Source organism: Synchiropus splendidus, chromosome 3 (assembly GCF_027744825.2).
Source record: "Synchiropus splendidus isolate RoL2022-P1 chromosome 3, RoL_Sspl_1.0, whole genome shotgun sequence".
Taxonomy (NCBI): domain Eukaryota; kingdom Metazoa; phylum Chordata; class Actinopteri; order Syngnathiformes; family Callionymidae; genus Synchiropus; species Synchiropus splendidus.
Window position 1 is genome coordinate 17,770,615 of NC_071336.1, and position 13,705 is coordinate 17,784,319.

At 41.2% G+C, this 13,705-nt stretch overlaps 1 protein-coding gene across 2 annotated transcripts; it reads right to left on the reverse strand.

The window, feature by feature from the left end:
* Nucleotides 1-469: 469 nt before the first annotated feature.
* dcaf11 (ddb1 and cul4 associated factor 11) lies at nt 470-13,121 on the reverse strand. Of its 2 annotated transcripts, none has more exons than XM_053859008.1 (15): nt 12,903-13,121; nt 11,811-12,028; nt 10,490-10,617; nt 10,300-10,418; nt 9,211-9,275; nt 9,014-9,114; nt 8,420-8,566; nt 6,205-6,259; nt 5,941-6,009; nt 4,617-4,674; nt 3,728-3,913; nt 3,407-3,560; nt 2,491-2,643; nt 2,311-2,417; nt 470-1,221 (listed from the first exon to the last, which is right to left on the reverse strand). In XM_053859008.1, the coding sequence occupies exons 1-15, from the start codon at nt 13,119-13,121 to the stop codon at nt 1,150-1,152; spliced, it is 1,851 nt and encodes a 616-aa protein (XP_053714983.1). In that variant the 3' UTR covers nt 470-1,149. The 2 variants fall into 2 exon arrangements, with proteins under 2 accessions (XP_053714983.1, XP_053714984.1); XM_053859009.1 differs by having other exon boundaries at nt 11,811-12,039; nt 12,903-13,051.
* Between the last annotated feature and the right edge of the window lie 584 nt (nt 13,122-13,705).

Below are 13,705 nucleotides of genomic sequence, written 5' to 3' on the forward strand. Positions count from 1 at the left end.
CTTCTGACTCTGGAAGTGTCTTCTCTCCTAATACTTTGATGCTGTGATGACACAGTCACCGAGATGAATATGAAGCTAACTAGATGTCAGCAGTGACCGTTTCACTAAAACACTCAGCAGCAAAGAAGAAACATCATACGTCTGTTTTAGATTCTACTGTCCATCAGCTGTTGAAGCCAAAACTAATTTAGGCAATAAACTGTTGCTGCTGCTCTACATTTGTCGCCTGCAACAGCTGCGTTTCCTCTCTGTGCCCAGACACTCCTCTGTTGTTGATGCTAAATTTACTTTAAGTCTTAATATAAAACTGGCAAAATGCTCATTTGGAAAAACCGAAACACCATACACAACACACACCAACTTATCACTTATTCATCTGGGAAATGGAATATTCTCGCGCCTGAAAATGTCAACCTTTCTCTGTCCACTTTCTGCAAACTCAGCAAAATAAAGATGCCAAAGACAAATCTTCAACAAATCACATGTTTTTATATATATCTTTGTACAATGATTTAAAACTACTCATTTTTCATGGTAGACAGTTGAGTCTGAATCATGTGGTGACATCATCACAAAATCCTCCCACAGAACTGATTCGCATACAGCAAGCACCCGTGAAGTGAAGCCACAGCTCACGCATCGGTCCTTCGACGACTCTGTTTACAAGTGTTCCTCTCGATTGTGGTGTCAGATGGAAGTTGCACTGGAGCTAAATGAAAGCGTGTTATATTTCATAAACAGACTAGTGGAAATGTGATCCAGCCCTACGTGGGACAGCAATCAAAATGTCAGCTAAAAAAAAAAATCCCTGATAACACAAATAGCATTAAAATACTATAAATTCGTGAACAATTACTCTCCAACATGAATTAGAGGAATCACCACGAGGGTGCCCAAAACTGAGTGCAATATTTTAAGCACATTGAAGCCAACTGAAGCATCTTTGGCTTGTTTCTCCTTTTTTTTTTTTTTTTTGCAATAGGCAGTGAAAAATAAACAAAAAGCAAGTAGGCTGTCCTACTTTAAGGCTGTGATAGTTTCTTTGAATCCAACAGTCTATTGCAGTTCTCGTGAGCTTATTGCAAGTGTGCGTCAAGTCTGCCGGGCTCCTGACACGTTTGCTTCACTGCAGTGGTACTTGTCCTGATGTCAGTCTCTCTCGCGCTCCTCCTCCAGGGGGTGAGTTTGTCTGTGCTCCCACATCCGCACAGCGCCATCCCACTGGGAGGAGAAATGCAGAAACATAAGTTGATACAACAAGCAATCTTCATGATCCTGTACTTCTAGAAAGTAGTAGGTCAAGCTGCAGGTTTGCCTCACCATATCAGTTGCAAGCAAATCACAATCCACCTCCATCTCACCTCTGTCTCTTTTAACGTGGAAGTCGTAATCGATACGTCAATGATGCTCTTTGTACCAAAATCAGTCTGCAGTGTTTTTTTCTTTACGTCACTGGCCACAAGCAGGCTTTTGCCAACATTAACTGGCCTTTGTGGGATTAGAGGGAAATGGACACTTCCAAGCAATTTCAGTTTTGATTTCTCAATTTCAATGTATTTATGAGTGGAAAGTTGTTGATGCAAATTTTATCTTCTATTTTAAACCTCCTCTATATTGGGCACAGGGAATTGAGAAAGTTTTACTGATAGGTTAAACTCAATGAGTGCTGCATTTGCATTTCATTTGAATTAAAATCATATTCATTTTTTGCACATAGCTATTAGCCCGAAAATCCCACACGCAGGACTTAAATAGAAAAACCAGAAACAATTGATATCCTTTGAATTCTATCATTCTCTGTTCTGACCAGGGGCCCTAGGGTGCAACTATTTTCCTAGTACTGAAATCCCACGTACTTAGTGCATCTTTGCATCAAAATTTAACATTAAATGTCTGTATTCCCAAAGTTACATCAAGCTAAAGTCTACAAAATGGCTGCCTCGGCTGGAAATGCGGGAATGCTTACCTTGAAAGATTGATAAGGACAACAAAACCTCTGCGGCCTGTCATCTGGTTTCACCTGATTTCATGGTGTCACTTCTAATGAGATTTGTAGGCTAACAATGTTGAAACATGGACCAACAGAATAGGGCGCCTTTAAAAGACCCCACCCTCGACATCTTTGAACTCTTTTGAATTCGAAGGTCTACTACTGCTGTCAGCTCACTTTGTTTTTTACAGACACTTTAACCGAAATCATTTTTACAAAAAATAATTTTACATAAAATAAAATATAAAAAAATTGAAGGAATAACTTGCGAGAACAACTGATAATTATTTGTACTTTGGTATGAAAAACAATTCACTCACAGAGCTGCTGATGATGTTGTCCTCGTACGGATGCCAGCTGACATCCCTCACACACGCATCATGCCCTGACAGTCTGGCGACCACTGCCCCCGTCAGAACATCATAAACTGCATGGATTGAAACAACAGCTTGAGTCTTGAATGCATTCAGACGAACCCGGCGACACACACTCATACTTACTGATAATTTTTCCGGTGGAGCAGCCAGAGTAGATGAACCTCTGCCCGGTGCTGAACTCTGGTGAGAACCTGCAGCGGATGAGCGTGTGCAGAACGCCGTGCCCACGGTAGGTCATCACTGAGGTGTCTCCTGCCAGCTTGTGTCTTTTCAGGGCTGAAACAGACAACGTGTCATCTTCACCCTCCGGCCGAGAACATCATGCGCAGAACATCAGAGACGAACCTGTTACTCCTCTCAAATCTCATAGAATGAACTTGTGCGTCCTCCTATTAGTTAGCCTGTTTTGGTCTAACTGTGAATTCCTTTGACGTTTTTCCCATTAACATGGCTTTCCTGAGGGATTCCCACATTTTCTGGACACACAGTAGCACTCCATGTTTCCATGTGCATGTGACTACTGTGTAATTCACCGGTGTCAATGAGTGCAGTCACAGCTACATCTTGCCAAATTGTTTCAACACCAGCAACACAACAGTCCTAGTGTTTGCTAAAGAAGGTCATCATTAAAGCTACAGCAGTGCACTGCAGATTGGTTGGACAGTTAAATACAGTGGACATGCATGGTTGAGTGGATATGCGATGATCGGCATGTGTGCTTTGATCTCTTCATGTCTGCAGAGTTCTACAATAGCTAATCACTCTGAATAACATTTGTTTATTTAACATTAATCCAGTGTTGAATAACCTTTTCGAGATGCTAAGAAAAACAAGATGGCTGCTGCATACCACTGAAAAAGAAGGCACAGCAGGGGGAAGCTACATAAACCAGATATATCAGCCGATGTTTATGTGTTTCAAGAGTCACGGGTCAAAACATGCCGTTTCATCAGGGCTCATTTTCTTTACTTCTAACTTAGCGTCCGTTTTGTCCCGCTTCCTTCTCATCTGCGACCTGGCCTGTTCTTGTTCTGCTCACCTCGCTGTGGAACTTGCTGCCAGCGGTAGTCCCAGTCCTGCTGGGTGACGGCCACGCGGGACGCTGCCAAACCTTCTTTAGGGGAGAACTTTCTTACATCCCACAGCTTGATGGACTGGTCCTTCGAGTTGCTGATTAAATACCGAGCGTCTCCCTGCCGCAGCAACACAACAGGCGGAATGGTGGGAATGATTCATGTCCAAAGTATGTGAGAACTGAATTCTTGGATCGTGGCCTACTTACTATAAAATCCAGACCACATTGCAATTCTAACCTCAGCTCAGAAAATACTTGTAGCGAAAAATGTGCGCACTGTCACACCTTGCTGTGGATGAAGGTGATGCCGTCTCGGTGGCCAGCTAGATGTCCGACAGGCTGTGGTCTGTCCTCCCGCAGCGTCCGTCGGTCCCAAACTTTGCAGAGTGCATCATCGCTACCAGAGAAGAGCAGCTGAGACGAGCCATCAGCGAACGCCACAGCGTTCACGTCATCCTCATGAGCATCGATCTGACAGGAAAAAACATTATTATTCATTTTTCTGTCCTCGAAGTATTCTGCCACTACCTTCTACTACCTTCTACCTTCTAATTCATTCACTAATGGACCATCCACTGTTCGTTGCGGAGGCGGAACACACACCTCGCCAACAACGACAGGCACCTGCTTACGCACATGGCCACACAATGGACCGTTCAACATCTATTCACCTGAATGTCTGACCAACACCCATACGAGCAAACAGAGGCGTCAAAGCATCCAACAGTTTCTCTATAGAAAGGCACAGCTGCATCATTAGAATCACTTTTGAATATTGCATTTAAATCCATGTGCCCACGCTTCAGCTGAACTATTCTTCTCTCTGTCTGAGAAAATATGTTCTAGAAGCTGAATATGCATTCCAGCTACTGGAATTTTTCTTTCCCACTTTAGCGTGCAAAACATCTGATGAGGAAGACAGGCTAAAAACAAAGTGCACACACTTTTTGCAGGGCATATAGTAATACAACATTGATGTCAGTAGATGCAAACAAATGCATAGCATGTCATTTTGGGCATAGTCATGTGATGGGACTACCAGAGATTAGCAGCTGCCTCTGCAACCTCCCTGTTGTGACAGGATTGATAAGACATACTTGATAAGCTTAACGGACAGTCGATGTGTGAGCGCTTGCAGTTATATATGAGAGAGTCCAAAAGAAAACACACAAACCTTCAGCGTTCTCTTGTTCTGCTCCAGATCAAAGACATACAGGCAGCCATCGTTGGCTCTAGAGAATTGAGATTAAAGAGGAGAGAAGAAAAACATTAGAATAAGAGTCTTTTACTTGATCAAATGGCTCGTGTGCTTTGCTTTAATACGTACGGAAGTTGATTAGGGCTAGTGAAGAAAAGAAAATGGCAGAATTCTGTCTTTAAAGTGACTTTAATTATAGAATTCTGACTTTAATCTCAGATTTCTCACTTTAAAATCTGAATTCTGCATTAAAGTGAAAACTTTAAAGTCTGACTTTCTGACGCTGAACTACGAATTGTGGGGAGGGAAACATCAGACTGCTGTGTAGCTGTGAGGAGACAACATGTCATCATGTAGTGACATTGATAACTGACACAACACCATAAATCAGAACATTATTATTTACAAAATATATAATATGTATACTGTTTTGTCAGACACTACATTATTTCAGTCATTCTAAATTATGTTTGGTTTCCTTCTTTTTTCTTGTGCAGTAGCTGATGGAGGCCACAACTCACACAGTCGTGGTTGAAAAGCCAGATTTGGATGACTACATCGAGCTGTGCTTTAGACTTTCACTTAGCAATAATAGTTGTAGTAGTGGCACATCATGCTCAAACTCTTGAGTATTCGGACGGAGAATATGTCAAAGACTTGGTTTGTATCAAAGAAAGAACCAATTCTGACTTTGAGTGAGAATTCTGAGATTGAAGCAAGAATTCTGACATTTAAGTGACTTTAAAGTCAGAATTCTGCCATTTTTTCTTCACTGGTCCTAATCCTCTTCCATAAATATGACACAGTTTAGCTTGTACTAAAACAAACTACTTGGCCAAAATAAGAAGTCGCCACCCGGATATAACCATTCAGGGTCATTGTAGTTGGTCCAGTTCCAAATTCAGCAACATTATTTCGCCAAAGAATGAGGTCAGCTGACTACGTGACTCAATGAACAACCTGGTTATTCCATCTATGGTTGTTCTCGCCCATCATCGGTACAACTTAAAGCAACGCTGACCTAAAATCTTGAGACATTGCAGACAGTTCTCAAATAGAGTTATCAACTCTGTCATGAAGAATATATTTAGACAGTAAATGATACTGAATCTCCCAAGTACAGAACAGCTCAAGAGTTTCATTTTCAAATTTAACCGAGCGAACAGCAGACTGTCAGGAGCCGCAACGATTCAACAGAAAAAGCAGAGAGAGGATAGAATTTCCTGTTTCGAAAGACAGCGTGTTGGTTTCATTAGTGGCCTTCATTGCCTCTGAGCAAGGCAGTGTTGCTGGTACTCACCCGCCCAGGATCTCCTTTCCATCTGTGGATGCTGCCAGTGAGAACACGCAGAACCTCCTCTCCTCTGGACTGGAGAGCAGAGGAACACACATGAGTGTGGGAGGGAAAGCCATGATTGAATTACAGAAGATTAGTCTAGTCCAATACAAATGGTTAGATGTTCACATGCTGTTGCTATTGGTGCAGGAAAAGTGGATGTACACTGTGAAATGTTCTACAGCCACTGTGCGTCTTAATATGAAATCAATGAAGCAAGTCACTCACTTGAGGTCCAGGGCAGTGTGGTTCTCGCTGTCGCCATCTATACTGCACAAGTGAACTGCAGGACGGAAAGCAGAGTGAGACAAAGCTCCATCCATCTTTTCCCACTTATTCCCAGGCCAATCCAAGGCACATGGGGAGAAGGGAACTGGTTATCTGCCTTATGTCGGCCACACAACTTAATATTGTCTGACTGCTCTGACTAACTCTTTCACTGTGTCTTCTTTTCCATTCCTCCCTTCCATCTGTTCTACCCATGACAAAAAAACATTATGAGACATCCTGGCCACAGTAATGGCCCATTTATGCTAAACGTTACGTGCGGATCCGGATACGAACGGAAACATCTGTTCATGGTCTGCGATCATTTCCTCTGTATTTCTGCATGTTTCCATAAAGCGGGCCAAACGGAGCAGTAGCACCGGAATCCGTGGGGGCAATGTTGCTGTTACAACCCCATACGTAGCTCACATGTGACATAAAGAAGACATCACAATGGTGGAAATTCTCCACCCTCCAGTCACGATATATTTAACTGCATCACTGACACCTACACCACTTCTTCCACAGTGGCCAGGTTGGTTTTGGAGCGAGTTGTTTTCCTATATAGATCCCACTGCTGGATATATAGGTGAACAGCAATACCAACATAATGAACGCATGGAAGTATGCCATCAGTGATGGTAACATTGTTTGAGAAGGACAGGTACATTTTCACGGAGCTCAGGGAGCATAAATCGGCCTTAACACACAAAAAAAAAAAAATCAGTTGAAGAAAATGGAATTGAATACCATAAAGGACAGAACTACACGGCAATAATCTAATGCCCCATTTATACAAGGACAATGAAGCATAAAGTATATTTCAATGTGTTTTGGTTGACATGCAAATACTGCTTTAATTACTGAAGGATTCATACCAAGAACTTCAGATTTCTGATAAACGCTGTTTGTATGTTACGTGTCCCTGTGTAAATGGGGAGAAACAAAGTGTCAGGTTCACATTTACATTGCTGGATTCACCGGAATCTGTCTCTAAAATCAATAAAACAGGGGTGTCATGTGTCTGAGGAGTGGGATCAGATGATTGCCTGTCTGGTGCTGCTTGTTTTAGCTGACACCTCATTGGTTAAACTGTTTGTGCTTGATCGGTTGGAACAAAAATCTGCACCACCCCAGCCCTTTGAGGACCAGTTTGGACACCCCTGCAATAAAGAAGGCCTGTATGTGCGATATGTGCACGTCTGTGGTTTGTCTGCCTCTGACGTCAGGCAGGGGGTGAGATACTGGGGTTATGGTAGACTCACAATACCGAAACAGTTCAGTGTTTAATCACACATTATGGATTAGATTCGATTACATATGGCACGTGCATAGGTGCATAGGTTGCATGATTATGGCAAAAAAATTATCAATATTGTAATGACAATTATTGATCGCCACTTTTATGATGACAGCCAGAACACTGTTTCCATTGCTTTACTATTGAAAAATGCAACAACAGCTTTCAATGCATGACGAAATTTTAAATATTAATAAATGATCATTTAGAATGTACAAAAATAATTATTCTGTTACAAAGCGCAACTCCTCAGACACAGCAAATGCTGTGTCCAAATTTGGTCTCAAAAATGCAAAATTGAATGCAGACGATCATTGTAGCTAAATCCTGGCTGCCAAAATCTTGTGCTGCCCTAACAGCAACACACTTCACTTCAGAAAGACTGAACTAACATGCATCAAAACACAATCGATCGCCACTCACATCCATGCATGACGATGAAAACTCATCTGGACAGAAGCACAACTGCCTGTAATTAAACCGACACTGAACAAGAGTCTCAGTAGCTAGTATCTCAATTTAGTGTTTCCTGAATTTAAAGACATGTTTAGAACAATCAGCTGTTTAAGTGGGTCACGTTTTTTCCCATTATAACAAACAAGGTTGGAAACCCAATGAGAGGAACCGGGTTCATCAGCATGTTTACGCAGTATTGTGTAAATGACGTGGGGTTTTAAGTTGTACTGAATATTGTGCTGTACAGCTGTTGAAGTGAAGATTCTGACTGACAAATGACACTTTGTTCCGTACCAGGGTCACCAAGTTTGGAGTCAATCCATCGGTCACTTGCCCTCAGGTCGTACCTCTTGTGCCGGACATCACATGTCGATTATCGAACTCCTTCACAGAATATTATCAGTGCTCTTTTGAACTTACTGTAGTCGGACCAGCTGGAGTACAGGACATGTTGGGCGTCTGGAGTGAAGCACACGTCCAGCACACTCCAGCCAACATCGCGGGCTTTCACAGCTTGTCGTAGAGCAAAGCGCCCCCTGGTGGTGTTGTATAAACGGATGTTCTGATCTGGAGTTGAAGACAAGGAGATGAAAATGTGGCAACGACTTCAATGCGGTCAACACCTGTCTTTGATGTCACAATTTTTTTTTTTTTTACTAGAGCTTGTCGTTCGGGGATATTGGACTGTATCCTTGTCCATTTAACACTTCACTTGCACATTAAAAACACCTTAGTAAGCATAATATCACACATTTTCATAACTTAAAATAAGATTTGAAAATGCTTTCAATAAAATAACAGTTCAAATGTAAATAATATATACACAAAACGCTATCTCACATTTTACTTTTCCTTCAGTCAAAGTCAAACCTGGTTTCAAAAGTAAGTCAAAATACTCTTCAATAGCTTTAAAAACTAGAAACAACAAACATGACGCCCTGCAAATTAATCGCTTTCCTTCTTAATTAGTTCCAGATCAGTTTTGTTTTTCATTAGAAGTCTGCAGCTGTTTACCTTGGCAGGCAGAGAGAAACATCTTGCCGTCATCGCTGTAGACACCACAGAAGGCCTTCTGCTGATATGTGTCTTTGTGCGACACATAGTTGGGCAGGAAACTGTGGACAGTGAGTTGAACGTCAATATATACAGTATAGAAGGATATGGGGAAAGAAGCAGTAAGGTCCAAGCATTATCGCCAAATTGGCGCTTACTGTGTACGGATGCGGCTGCATTCTCCATGAGAGAAACTCGATCCTCTGCACCTTCCTTGCTCCCTCTGGCAAATCCCACGAAAATAAAATAGTAAAACAATGCATTAACTAGGGTACACATCACTGCTCATGTCTCTTGGTGAACTACAAAGGTTGACATGCTCCTTTGTTTTCTGATTTATTCTGTCACACTTTGAACTCCCAGCAAAATTAAACAATGTAGGGAGCATGTCTTCTGACAGCCGTCCGTGGCATGAAGGAAATAAATATATGGTAGTAGAGTCTAGGACTTGTCAAAAGAGCCGATACTTCGGTACTAATTTGGTAGCGACACACACTTATCGATAAACCAGGTGGTATGTTCATGTGTAGATACCTAAACTTGTTGATACTGTATTCCATCGCATTTTTGAAAGGATAAGAAAATAGTTCAAATGTAAACCAAAAAGTTAAATTGGAAAGAATCTATCACCATCTATCCATCCACTCTGCTTGTTTTGGAAATAAGACGAAAACACAAAATGACTACACAACTTATTTTCAGTGAGCAACAATGAGATTATGGGCGACTTTATGTTGAGTTTTCTTTTTCATACGGGCAAAGTAAATACTGAAGACAGTTTGTCAATTTGAAAGTTTTTTTAGTAAAGTAGTGAACTTCAAGTACTTTTTTGTTGCATTGAAAATCTTGGAAAAAGACTGGTATTGGTATGGACTACTGAAATTTTGGTGTTGTCTGTTGACAACCCTAGTTACAACCTGGGTCACATGGAAACTTTGCAGGATAATTGCTAGAGCTGCCATGGTTTATGGTTGAGACTCAGACAAAGGACAGGAAGCAAAGTACGAAGTGGCAGAGAGGAAGCTACTGACGCGACTAGGACCCCAAGAAACACAAGACAACTAATGAGGTTCAGCGCAATTTAGGACATGATTATAAATTATAAGGTGGAGGAGGCTGGCTTGCAACCGCTGAGGCGAATTGCAGCAGGAAGAAGCAACGTATCTAATGCATCCCAAGGCCCCGTACAAAATCTTTTGGGACATTAATGAAGGGCATTACACTCCAAAGACAAGATAGGTGCTCACCTCTGACAGCATTTGGGTGAAACTGTGTCTCCCTCTCAGCACAGAGGAAGCAGTGGCCAGCAGGATCTGAGTGCGAATTTCACTGCGGTCCACTTCATTTGTGTCAGGCTTGACGTCCACTATCAGAAAAGAAAATATATCGTTGTATCAATACATCTTCAAAACATGTCACATGCGTGTGATTTGGCACCTGGTGGATTGTAGCGGTCTCCCAGTCGACCGTCCCAAGCGCCATCACTGTCCTCATCAGAGTCGGAGTATGACTGGACCAGTTGTAGCCCAGTGGCTCCACTTCCATGGACCAGTCGGACCTGGCCCCTGCACAGCAACATGTCCATGATAAAGAAAAACACTGCATACATATAATTCACCCTCGCTCAAGTGAATTCATCCATTAATAAGACTGTTTCAAAATGTATTAGAAACAATGCAAAGAATGAGTATTTGTCTCTCTCTTTCACCATCTTCCTCAGGCACTGGAATTAAATTTTTCCTATAGTGTGATCCATTAGTCCCCCGTCATAATGGGTAATACCACGGACAGCTATTAACTCTAATCAACAGACCAAGGACACAAGATATAATAGGTTTCTTATTATTTGACCAGGAATTGTGGACAGGAATTATTCCTCTGACCGTGATTCAACACTTCATTCAGCACCACTGACCACAGAGATGACCATGCCACTATTTCAGACGGGGACTCTGGCAGGTCACCTATCCTATACAGGACACACCCACTAGATGGTTTGGTAAACAGCCCCAGAATAACTAAAGAAACAAAGATATTTGTGCCTTACAATAGTGCTATCTTGTTTATTTGGTCAACAATACACAGAGGCCTTCATGCTGCTATTTTGGCACATGAATCCCTTCGCTATTTTTAGGTGAAAATGTGTGTACATGTTAAATAGCCCTGAAAAATTCACATTTTTAGATTGATGCTGATTATAGCGCTGGGATTGTAAGGCACTTAGTTTTAAAGAACGCATGGAAATATTACTTTAAAAAAGTGTGGTAAACATTTCACTTAGACCAAGAAGGCCCAAGCTTGAGTTGCCATCATGTATTATTGAAATAGTTTGTATGCAACAACTGACTTCAATATTCTCATTGACTTCTAATATCTCACAGACTCATTGAAACATTATGTAGAAGGAGGAGAGTATACTCGGGCCAATTGCAAAAAATATTTGATAATATATAGAATGTACATAGTGAGAAAAAAACCCATTCACACTGTGAATATAAATCGCTTCATTTTAATTTAAACAGCATCTCTCAAACTAGAAAACAAATTCTCTGCAACAAGTATGTACCATCAACCTGATATCATGTAATAGTTGTGTAGAAGTTAAGTAAGTTCATCGTTTACTGATGTATTAAATACAAGATACGACTGCTTGACTAAATAATTAAGTAGATGTAATCGTCCCTAATCATGCCTGTAATACTGGACGTCTGAATACACCCATCCCATTAAACAGTCTATTATGAAACAATTTCTTTACCTTCTCAGTAGGTAAGCCAGCACTTCGGCTAAGTCAACGTCCTCTTCTGATGTAGACTGTCTCTCACCCTGCTGTCTGTCAGAGGTTCTTTGTCCTCGCCTGCTGTTGCCACTGCTTTCACTATGGTTCTGCTCTGGTGCTTCAGGTTGTTCAGCTGGGTTGCCACTGGAAGTGCCCCTTCCACCAGACATCCCAGAACTGGACTGAGAGCCCATAGACTACAAAAGGCCTCAAAAGAGAGAACATCAGGAAGTCAGTGAAACAATCTTTGAGGTGCTGAGAACAAACATAAATTGTACACTAAATGATATTTTCATTTGCTTTTAAAAGCATATTTCTGGATTTGAACCTCTAAAGGCAACCGATGGGCAATATGACAATAAAAATAATTACAATGTTGAATAAGCCTGGCATTTTTTAAAGAGTGTTTTATGGAAAAAAATGACCAGGATTAGGACTGATTTGCATTTCTCACTTGGTTTTCAATTTCTCCTTTTGCCAGGTATCTTCATTGCTAGCATTACACAGACGATTACACTGAATTTTTTTCATTCCTATTTTATATTATTTCCAAAGATGTGGCACAGTGGACCAAATCTGACATTGATCTGTTATGTTGTGATAGTGTAATAAATATATTCATTTCGATGAATTGTATAATTACTGTAACACATGAACCATGTAAAATTGTTTACCTTTCCGTTTTTTATTTTGCAGTAAGACTGCTTTTTATACAAGAATACAAAAATGACCAGTGTAATGTGCGCGAGCATATGAACACGAAGAAACACCGGTATGGTACGGTACTCGCTGCTGTGTTTGTTTAAAAGCAGCATGCAGCCGCAAAACAATCATGTCATTATTTACAAATGATTATGAATATAACGAAGTGTGAACACATATTTTATAACTGATTGCACTACGGGGAATTAATTATCAGCTAAAATAACACTTTTACGGTAAGACAACGAATGCAATCGGTTTAAATATATGCTCCACGAAAGTGGCAAACTAGAATTTGATGAATAATATGACTCGTGAAATGATAGAATTGGAGCGAGGTAGCTAGATATGCTAACGACAAGACGGTACCGTTTGGCTGTGGAACGGTTGTGCAGACAGCTTGTCTGTCCAGCCCTTCGTTCTTCTTGTGAAGCGGATGTGAACGATCGCTTTGACCCAACATGTAAATACGATGGGAAGTTGCAGGGGATGCGGTTGTTGTCGCAGATTGAGCGTTCTTTTTTCCCTCAAGAGAAGTGTCCGTGGAACGCCATGTTGTTTACAAAAGTAGGATCTCATTCTGCGCATGAGCCAACCATGTCTGTGTCACGTGACCAGGCCAGCTTCTCTGGTCAAAGTTTGTATTCCGGAACCTGTTTGTACATTAACTTCATTAAATGCGCCGATAATTGCTTTTGCAAATACCTGGCGTTTACGACAATCATCTGGTTGTGGCTCATGTAATTTGTAAAGCACCTCATTCAGTGAGGAGGACTTTCACAAATGTTTCATCCAAAATCTTCAGCTCTCGTTTACATGCCCCAACAAACTGTATCTGGCGAGTAAACAGTTGTCAAAGGGCATGCTGCATAAAATAAATCTCTCTTTTAGATCAAATCAGTACAAGCGGTGTATGTGGTTACAAGTGTCTTTATTTACTGCCACACTTTCATACACGCGCAATTTTCCATCTCTGCTTGACAGTGTTGGTGAACCACAAAGACCTTCCTTTAGCTGAAACTCTAACATGTAGTGATGAGAGCACAGGCATGTGCCAAACAAAGCTAAATGCAAAAATACATTTCTCTAATAAATATATATAAAGATATGCGAACATTTCAGTAGTGTCAGAATCACCTTTACAGTGAAGAACTCTTTTTCAAGGAACATTA

Coding starts and splice junctions, on each gene's coding strand:
- dcaf11 (XM_053859008.1), bottom strand. CDS start 13,121: ATGCGCAGAATGAGATCCTACTTTTGTAAACAACATGGCGTTCCACGG. Junction 12,029..12,902: donor AACCGTTCCACAGCCAAACG/GTACCGTCTTGT, acceptor GGCCTTTTGTAG/TCTATGGGCTCTCAGTCCAG. Junction 3,561..3,727: donor TCACCTTCATCCACAGCAAG/GTGTGACAGTGC, acceptor TTGCTGCGGCAG/GGAGACGCTCGGTATTTAAT.